Source organism: Poecilia reticulata, linkage group LG12 (assembly GCF_000633615.1).
Source record: "Poecilia reticulata strain Guanapo linkage group LG12, Guppy_female_1.0+MT, whole genome shotgun sequence".
Lineage (NCBI taxonomy): Eukaryota > Metazoa > Chordata > Actinopteri > Cyprinodontiformes > Poeciliidae > Poecilia > Poecilia reticulata.
In genome coordinates, this window is record NC_024342.1 from 21,129,358 (window position 1) to 21,139,446 (window position 10,089).

Sequence of the window (10,089 nt, forward strand, 5' to 3'; positions counted from 1 at the left end):
CATCCAACCAACAAACCATCCAAATGTCCATCCAACCAACAAACCATCCAACTGTTCTGGAAAGTAACTTGGAACGTTCTAGAAAATGTCTCACAAGTTTTAGAAATGTATCCTGTAAGATCTGAGAAAGTAACATGTTCGTTTTTGGAAACTTGAAGCTGCATAAAGTTACCCTGTAAGTATAAAAACGTACAGTATGTGCTGCAAAAATGTTTGAAGAAAATAAGCTGAAGACAAAGCAGCATCTAAGTTCTGGAAAGAACCCTGAATAATCTGGAAACGTATGCTGTGAATTCTGGGACATTATCCTTTAAGCTGCACTAAAGTATTTTGTAATTTCATAGAAAATAATCCAGGAGATTAGAAATTTCTAGAAAGTTTCTGAAAAGTTACCAGTAATTTCTGATAAAGCAACAGAAACGTTTTTGTTACGGTCAGTAAAAGTCTCCAGTAAGTTCCTGGAAAGTCTCCTGCAGACGTCCTGTTTGTGTCTGCAGGTGGTAAACCGGGGCGATCCGTACCCGCAGGAAGTGGGCGCCACGGTGCAGCGGGTGATGGAGCGACTGGGACACTGCAACCCCTACAGACTGGTGTGGCAGTCCAGGGTGGGTCAGGGAGTTTATGCTAATGCTACATGTTACTGTAAACATTAACTTCCTCTTCTTTATTCACATTTCCCTTTAGCCACTTGGTTTTCAGGATGTAACTTTCCAAGATGGCCGCCACGTTTGAACCTTTTAAACRAGTTAATGTCTTATAGTGTTATAGTTTTAATAACRTGGATGAACTTTATGTCACATCATGTTTTCAACGTTGGTCATTTTATTCATGCAACTTTATAGTAATATGTAGAAAAATCAGAAACTAAGWCTTTTTGCTTGTAAAGGTGTTTAAAATATTTTGGCYATGATTTGACACCAAACTCATTTTTGATTCTAGTGCAAAAATAAATTCTCCATAGAAACTATTTTGAAAAATAAAGCAACTGTCGGTTAAACTGGTGCAAATATGTAAGATTTGACAACAAAACTATAATAAATATTGGCAAAGGGAAACAATTAAGGGGAAAGATTTTGCTCAACTGTTAAATTATCTGCTGCACTGTTAATTATTCCCCACAAGATGGCGCCAGACGATAACCAACAACTGTTGGTTTGCCGTTACAGGTTTAACCCTCGGTTTGCCGTTGCAGGTTTAACCCTCGGTTTGCCGTTGCAGGTTTAACCCTCGGTTTGCCGTTACAGGTTTAATCCTCGGTTTGCCGTTGCAGGTTTAACCCTCGGTTTGCATTGCAGGTGGGCCCCATGCAGTGGCTCGGGCCCCAAACCGACGAGGTGATCAAAGGTCTGAGTGAGCGCGGGAAGAAGAACATCCTGCTGGTTCCCATCGCCTTCACGTCCGACCACATAGAGACGCTGCATGAGCTGGACATCGAGTACGCTCAGGTGTTGGCCGAAGAGGTGAGGAGACTGACCACCAACAGTTCCTGCATGTAAACCGTGACCTTCAAATGTTCACCGTTTAATTTCAGCTGTTCATAACAAACTGCTTCACATGTTAGAAGAACTTCCAGGAAAATACATTTGAATCTTTTACTTCAGATTAAAACGGAATAAATGGATTTTAAAAAAGTGCAAATGAAGCCCAATAACCTTTTTTTTTCTCAAATTGAAGAGATCAAAACCTGAAGAATTTTAAAGGTTAAAAGAAAACAATAAATATAGAAAACAAGTGCAGGCAGAGTCAGAAATACTTTATTGATCCAACATGTTATAACTCATTTGTTGAAATGCTTCCAAAATTAACTATTTTCCTCTTAAAGGACCCATTACTGACTTTTTTWAAACCTCCATTTGGGTTTCAGCTGCTTCTAGAAACGGTTTACAAAACCGGTTTTTGGTAATGAGTTTAATGTTTTTTAGTGTCGTTGAGCCGTTTCAGAAACATCTGGATTGGAAGGTCTCAGCTCGTTGCCTAGCAACCCCGGCCAAGCCCAGCCCCGTTGCCTAGCAACCCCACCAAGAGTTCCAGCATGCTTGGTCAGTTGGTTTTGCCGCTGTACAACGGCTGCTGGAGTTTTTGGAAAACAAAAAAAYGACAAATAAAAAAGTTTATTTTAGAGAAAACCGGTGCAAAYTGAGCAGGCGAACATTTATCTGTACTTTTTCCTTAAAGCGATAAAACCATCCTGTATGAAAATGTAGCTTTAATCAAAGTAAATGATGTTTTTCCGTTTCCTCCAGTGTGGAGTGGAGAACATCCGCAGAGCCGAGTCGCTGAACGGAAACCCTCTCTTCATGAAGGTGAACGAATCCTCGTCACTCCGTCACATTTAGCTTTTTATCTAACAGCTGATTGAAGGAATTAAAGAAGGAAAAACCCAACAGAGCAGCGTCACTTTGTGTTTCCCAACTGGAATCAAATGTTTTTAATCATCCGGATATTTGAACAGGATTTTGTTTTAGCTTGAAGTCGCTGCAGCTGCTGCTGTTATTAAAGGAAGGTTCAGATCAATGGGAACCTTTGGAGCTGACTACAGGAGAACGGAGYGGCCCGGCTGGCCGGACCYGCTGCGCTCAGAGACCCTCCCAGACCTGCGAGTGTCGGTCGGCCTGGGAGGAAATCAATATCCACAGGATGATTAGTTGGTAGTTACTGAAGGATGGTTTGGTTTCCTCACTGCTGCTGCTGGAAGATGAAGAAAAATGTGTTGATCTGGTTCTGCACGGCCAGACGGAGGCTCAGCGCTCAGATTACAAACCTGCAGGGATTATAATCCACTGCATTTACAAATACTGAGACGATTAATCGTGATTAATCGATTACTGAAATAGTCATCAGGTAATTTCACAATCGATTAATCATTAACAGGAGTGTACAGATTTGAAAAAGCAGCAAAACTGTAAACAAAAATCTATAAATGTTGCTTTAAATATATGAAATTTTCTTTGTCTGTAAAAATGTTTTAACAGAACAAAATGGTGACACTTTTAGATTTTTAACATTAAGCCTTTTTCTGTCTAATTATTGATCTGATAAATAATCATCAGATTAATAGAAAGTATTTTTAGCTGCAGATGCATCATTTGTTAAAAATGACCAAGTTCACTAAAAATAGCATTTTTGGCATTTAAATTATTTTTGTTTGCATTTCTTCATGTATTTGTAATGTATACAAAGTCCTAAATTGTTTAATAAAAAATCTGCAGAATGCACCAAATTTTTATGTGATTAATCAATTAATTGATTAATCATGAGAATAACCGATTACTAAAAAAAAATCATTAAAATAGTCATAAAAATAGAATTTAATGTTTACAATTTATGGAACAACAAAACTACATGATTTCAAATGAAGTGGGAAGAAAAAGTCCACAAAGTTTTATTAAAATATAAAGTTTATATGGCAAACGTTTAATGTGACCTTTGACCTTATAATAATAAAATTATAATCTTCCAACCTACGACACCACATTTGAAGAAACGTTTAGAGCACAAGCTAACAGAATCTAATTTAGTTACTTTTTCCGTGAAAACTCGATTTCATGACGTCCAGCTGTTTGTCAGGAGCAAAACCGTATCGGACTCAACCGGGTCGTCTTCATCCTGACTCGTTGGTTTGATGTTCAACAGCTTGAATATTTATGAGTATGTCCTGAAAAGCGTCTCCAGCTGTGGTCTTTTCGTGTCCAGGCCCTGGCTGACCTGGTCCAGTCCCACCTGAAGTCCAACGAGCCGTGTTCCCGCCAGCTGACGCTGCGCTGCCCGCTCTGCACCAACCCCACCTGYGGCCAGACCAAGGCCTTCTTCGCCAGCCAGAAACTGTCATAACGCCGCGTTTTATACCAAACTCCGAGACGCTGAAGGCCTCCTGTTGGTCAACAAGCAGCAAGACGGACTGGATTCTGGCTCAAGTTCATTTTAAATGGTGATTTTTGGAGATTCCCTTTGGTTGGTTGGTCCGTGTAGATAAAGGAACTGAGTTTATTTTCTTTAAGTCTCCCATGCCGACACGTTTTTCACCGACCGCAGAGACATTTAGTTAAATGGCTCCAGAACGTCCTGCAGGTGTTAATCCAATGCCTACACGGCTTTTTAGGGCCACCATACGTTGAAAAAGAAAGTCCATTTCCACCAAAAATACTTGGAAATTTTGAGATGAGTCTCAGACAGTTTCTAGAGAAAAACTTGTTAATCTCTTCACTCCAAAAGTCGAAAATTTGCAAGAAAAAACTCAGGAAAAATGTTAMATTTTCTGAGTTTCCAAAGTCGAACATTTTTGACATCTGGAACTCAGAAATTTCCACGTTTTTGGGGGTAAATTTACTTTTTTCCATCTATAAACAGCCTTTAAATGCAAGTGTGTAAAAATGTGGGCTCTGTAGTTTTTCTGCTCTTTCTGGCAGCTTTGTGCCTTTTAAACACTGGATAAAATCCACCCCAACATTAGTATTTGTTTGTTCCTGCTGTGACTTGACMGAGAAACATCACTGTTCTTATTGAACTGAAAATCTTTAGCTGGGTTGACAAACTGAAAAGGTTTAGCTAACAGTAAAACCTAGCCTTCTGCATGCTAACCGGAAAGATTTAGCTTCCAGTAAGCTAGCGTAAAAATTTAGACAGAGCRGTAAAACTTAGCCTCCTAAGAGCTAACTGTAAACATTTACCTAACATGCTAACTGAAAAGATTTAGCAGACATTAAGCTAACTTAAAAAGTGGAGCTTTTTTTAAAGCATTCTCCTAGCTAAGAAGCTTCACTTTGCAGTAAACTCAGCTAACATCGGGAAAATAAAGAGTTTGCTTTGCTAAGGTAACCAGAGGATTGGTTTAGTGTGTTGACAAAAAGGCTTTACTACCAAGTTGATGGTGCTAGCAAGCTGAAAAGCAAAGCTTTAGCTTGCAGTAGGCTAACTGAAAAGGCTAGCAAGCTGAAAAACATTTACCTACTAGTTGGTTTGCTGAAACTGTTTACATGTCTGTAAACTAATTTGAAAGGGAAATGGAAAATAGTTAGCTTACTGTTAGCAGCATGCAAAGGCTTAGCTTGTATAAGCTGTCTAGCAGAGACAGAGATTTTATGTTTAATGCTTGCTGTAATAATTAAAAGATGCTAAATGGTTTTTGTTTAGCAATACCATTTAAGCTAGCATGTGCTACCTTTAGTAGAGCGGCCATTGCTTAAAGGCTTTATTTTTGGTAAAGATGGAACATCATTCCCAGCTTTTCAGAGTTGCTGTTTGTGATAAATCTCCATGAAGGCATATTTTTAAATTACTTTTCTTGATGCTAATCTACGCACAGAATTGCCTGTTTTTGTTCTTCCACTGGATTAGAATTCAAAAAGCCCAGTGTTAATTTAACTGAAGAGAGTGGACTATATAAACACTGAAAAGGTGTTGATATCAACTCTGTTGGAGTTAAATCAACACTGGGAATTTTGTTGTTAACTCCCACAGAGTTTATATTAACACTTTATCAGTGTTAATATAGTCCACACTCTTCAGAGTTAATTTAACACTGGGCTTTTTGCTGTGAAGGATGTGTGTTTGTCCGTCTCTTGTTTTCTATACATATTGAGTGAAATGAGTGTTTTAAGATGTTAGCAAATATCTTCTTGTTCTTCAATGTGTTTGTTTGATTTTCTTATGTTTTTCATACATGATTGGGTCATTTTCAGTCAGAAATTATGCTAATCGATGCTAACCAAGAATCTGGTAAAATTCTGACCCGAWGCTACTTATTATTATAACATTAATAAAATTCAGTGTAATCTTAAAAGCTACTTTCTCATTTTAATATTTAAGGTTGTAGATCTACTCTGTGAAGTTTTCAGGCCATAAAATAAAGACTAGTTTCCTAATTTAACTCTGTAATGTAGCTTAAAACAAGGAATCGTTGCCACACGTTTTTTTTTTTTTTTTTTTTTTTTACTCTTTGGATTTATTTGTTATTGTGTTCAAACCAGGTATTGAAAGTAATGTGAATATAGTAAAACTTAAAGTTTGAAAGCATTTATTTGTTGAAACAACTGGTGCTGTATGAATTTTAGGACATGATGTTGMATAAATACACATGATGAGGTCTTCCTTCAAAATAATATAAATATCCGTTCCTAAAGCAGTCTGGATGTGTGTTTGGTGTTCGTTGTCCAACTGTGTCCAAGTTTCAACCATCAAACTGTCCAAAAAGTAAAAATGATGTTTAACTTTACTCCAAATCAACAGTCAGACGGGTGGAAATTGGCAAAATATTTATATTTTCTGCTTTTCAAGGTSAGACGTATTAGAGCCACTGTAGATGGAAAAGGAGWAAAATTCATTTACAATTCAAATACATTCTCTAGAAAAAAACAAGGCTATTTTTTAACCAAAAACTCAGAAATTTTGAGATTAATGTCAGAAATGTTCTGGGAAAAAACAAAAATGTCTGAGTTTTAAAAGTAGTAAATTTGCTATAAAAATGTTTTTTCAGATTAATCTTAKAAATTTTCTTGAAAAAACGTGACAATTTCCGAGTTTCAAAAGTATATGCATTTCTTTCGACTCTTCAAACTCAGAACATTTCCAAAGTTGTACGTATTTTACTTTTGAAACTCGAATTTCCAAGTTTTTCTTTTGTAGAAGTTTTCTGRGATTTACTTTTTTTGGCAGAAACTTAAAAACTCAAACCAAAAGAACAAACGCAGAAGAAAGAAAAATCCTACAAACTACAGGATATGGAAGCAAAAGAGAACAGAAAGTATAAAACTTATGTTTTTACTCAATGAAACCAAAGTCCTCCAGGCCACCAGGGGGAGTCATCATATGTGAGCAGACGCTCGGTAAAGACAGGATGTAATGAAGAAAGAGGTTTTTACTTCACATCATTTAGAATATTTCAAAACAGCAGAATATTTAGTGGTTAATATGTGTAATACCTATTCCAGATGCCCCCTAGTGGTCTGGAGGACTTTTGTGTTTGCAGCTTTTCCTTCCATGTCTGACGTTTGAAACATCGTTCTGTTGTTTTATTTTTTTTTCACAGTTTAATGCGTGTTGGCGTCTGTCGGCCATCTTTCTTTTTAGTGAAAATGGTTCATCTTAAACTTGATTTGCGATGGTTTGTGGACCAAATGTCAGTTTTTCTGGGATTCTGAGAAGCTTTTCTGGATCAGAACAAACAGGAACATAAACACATGAAACTGCTCAGCTTAGCCAAGCCAACTTTATTTACAAGCATTTTTTAAAACGGCAAAACTGACAGAAATCGTATAAAAACATCAACATAAAAGATGTTTTACTGGCAATCTGCTGATTCTTGTTATTTTTACTGTAGTTTTTAACCTTTATGTCTCTTTATATAGAAATTTTCCTTTAAAACTGTTTGAGTAATTTAATGTTAATTTAAACTTCCTGCTTTCCTTTCACACCTTTGTTCGTTTCATTTTCTCTCCCAGACTCCATCACTTGTTTCCTTCCTCTGCTTTTCTTTTGTCTTCGTTATCTTTTCCTCACGTCCATTTTTCCTTTTTTCCAATCTTTGGCTCATCCTCCCGCTCTGCTGTCCCTCCTCCAGACCTTCCCATTCATTCCTGCCTCACCCCCCCATCCAGCCCTTTTTTTCCCAGCAGTCCCCTGCGGTGTTGCAATCACCTCTGCTGCTGTTGATTAAGCTGAGAGAGATTGGCTGTCCACGACCCAATAACCCCCGAGGGCGGCCGCCCTCCCCCATCTTTACTCCCGCTCCTCCCCCCTGTATCTGAGCCAGCAACAATCTTTCATTTCATTTTGCTCTCCTCGCCCTCATATCTCTTCATCTGCTGTTCGTTTTTGTTGAGGATTTTCTGTCTTTTCTCCACCCGTCCATCTCCTCCTCATTCATTTCCACGTTTTCCTTCTTGATCTCGTCACACCTTTTCTCCTCTTCAGACCCAAACATCCGACTTGAATTCAATCACAGATTCATGATTATTGTGCACGTTGAAGTGAATCACTAAATCCTTAAAAACTCTCAGATTAACTGCATATCTTAGCTTTTCTCAAACCAGAACTATTTAATCCTATATACATAGTTTTTTTTCTTGCGGTTGAGGCTAATGCTAACTAGCTGCTAATCTACCCAAGCTATCTGAAAACTACATGTAAATGTGCATTTCATTTGTGTACTTTCTTTTCTCATATTTTCCCTGAATTTTCTGTTAGGAAAAACTTTGAGACGCACCCAGAAATCTTCATTTTGTGACTCGAGATGGTTCTGCCTCATATTTGCTAATATATCATTGCTAGCTAGCTGAAAACCACATATAAGCGTGTATCTCATGTATGTATTTTGTTTCTCGCAGAACTTTTCTATCAGGCAAAACTTTGAGTCAAAGGCTGCGTTCACACTGCAGCCTGAAGTGACCCAATTCTGATTTTTWTTKACGTAATGCGACCTGTATCCGATCTTTTCATGGCAGTCTGAACAGCACAGGTCGGAATTTTTTTCAAATATAACCCATATCCGACACGTATCGTCCAGGTCAACAAATCTCAGTATTCTGCGTCCTGATACGCACAAGTGGGAAGAAAAACAACAACCATCACGGACTATATGAGGATTAAGTTGTTAATTTGCTGCTCCAGCCGGATAACAACTTCAAATATATAAGCTAAGCTTCACCGTTAGCCTCCATGTTTACTTCCGCAAACACTGAGCTCTTCTTCTTCTTTTTATGGCGGTTGGCAGAACACTGAGAACGCTGACGCTATGGCGCCCTCTACTGCGCATGTGGGACACTTTCAGGTCGTTTGCCCGTTCAGACTGCAGAACACATACAGGTCGCATTTACTGGCAGTGTGAACGGCCCCGGCAAAAAAATGGGAATTGAGTCACTTCAGGCTGCAGTGTGAACACACCCAAACTCAGACAGTGTGAAGTTCAAAGTTGCTCCCAAAGCCACAAACAGACTGAAAGACAGCAGGAAACCCAACCATGTTTCAGTCTTAAATGTCACTTATGGTTGCAAGAAAAGTCTTAAATTTTACTACCAGAAACCAGCAACTAAAAGATATTTAGTTGCWKGTTTTTATTTTGAAAGAAAGGTTTACTGAAGCACAAACAGCCTGGTAGTGGCTGACAGATGTTACATCCCATAATAACCTGCGCCATGAAAGCGAGTAGAAACCTGAACACACCTGGAAACCTGAGAGGAATCAATTAACTCTGAAGTTTAAATATTTTGGGCTCTGCTGAGGACGATTTATCCACCGACGATAAAAGTGGAGAAAATCTGATTGTTTGACTTTATGGGCATCAGGAAGAGAACAACGCACTGCAAAAAGACAAAACCTTACCAAGTATTTTTGTCTAGTTTCCAGTGCAAACATTGTAGTGAAATAAGGCAAAACTTAAAATAACCTTTCAGCAAGATATGGGAGGTTGTGGAGTGAATAATTTGATTAAAATTGATTAAAAAGTTTTAGTTGTAGGTAAAATAATCTGCCAGTGCAAGAAGAGATTTAAATTTATATAATGTGAAAAATGTTTTTGTTCCACTGGCAGATTATTTCACTCATTATTTCACGTTGGTTGAGACTACTGATAACTAGCTGCTAATATAGCCCTGGTAGCTACCTACCTGAAAATATACAAATACATTTTCACTAATATTAAGGAATTATTGACTTGAAACAAGCTCCTATTTCTTGCTGGTCTCTTTTTTTCCCCACTCTCATCCAAACCTTGAATGAATCAAAGTAAARCTTAATAATCTCTTGTTTGTTTGTGTATTCAGAGCCATCGGCCTCATGAATACAGCAGGTTGTGCAGCTTCTGAATGCCCCTTTAAGTGAACAACCATCCCTCTGGGTGTTTCGTCAGTCGCCAGTAAATATTGTRGTGGTGACCTCTGTGACCTGGATGTGCGCTAACGCAAACCGGTGCCACATCTGAGCCTCCGTTCGGGCCGGCGGCGCTGAAGCGAGACTCACCTTTGTGTCCTGATGTCTCTCTCTGATCCAATCCGCCATCTTCTGCCGCGCCTCTTTTCTCTTCTCCCAACATCCAAACCGTTCTTTTATTTTGAAATCTTTAGTCAGAGGGAGTACAGGAGGGGAGTGGACAGTGTG

General features: G+C 38.4%; 1 protein-coding gene across 1 annotated transcript; it reads left to right on the plus strand.

The window, feature by feature from the left end:
• Positions 1–105: 105 nt before the first annotated feature.
• On the plus strand, positions 106–6,123 carry fech (ferrochelatase). The gene is made up of 5 exons (XM_008424594.2): positions 106–114; positions 375–605; positions 1,296–1,460; positions 2,244–2,303; positions 3,694–6,123. The coding sequence occupies exons 1-5, from the start codon at positions 106–108 to the stop codon at positions 3,829–3,831; spliced, it is 603 nt and encodes a 200-aa protein (XP_008422816.1). The 3' UTR covers positions 3,832–6,123.
• The last annotated feature ends 3,966 nt before the right edge of the window (positions 6,124–10,089 follow it).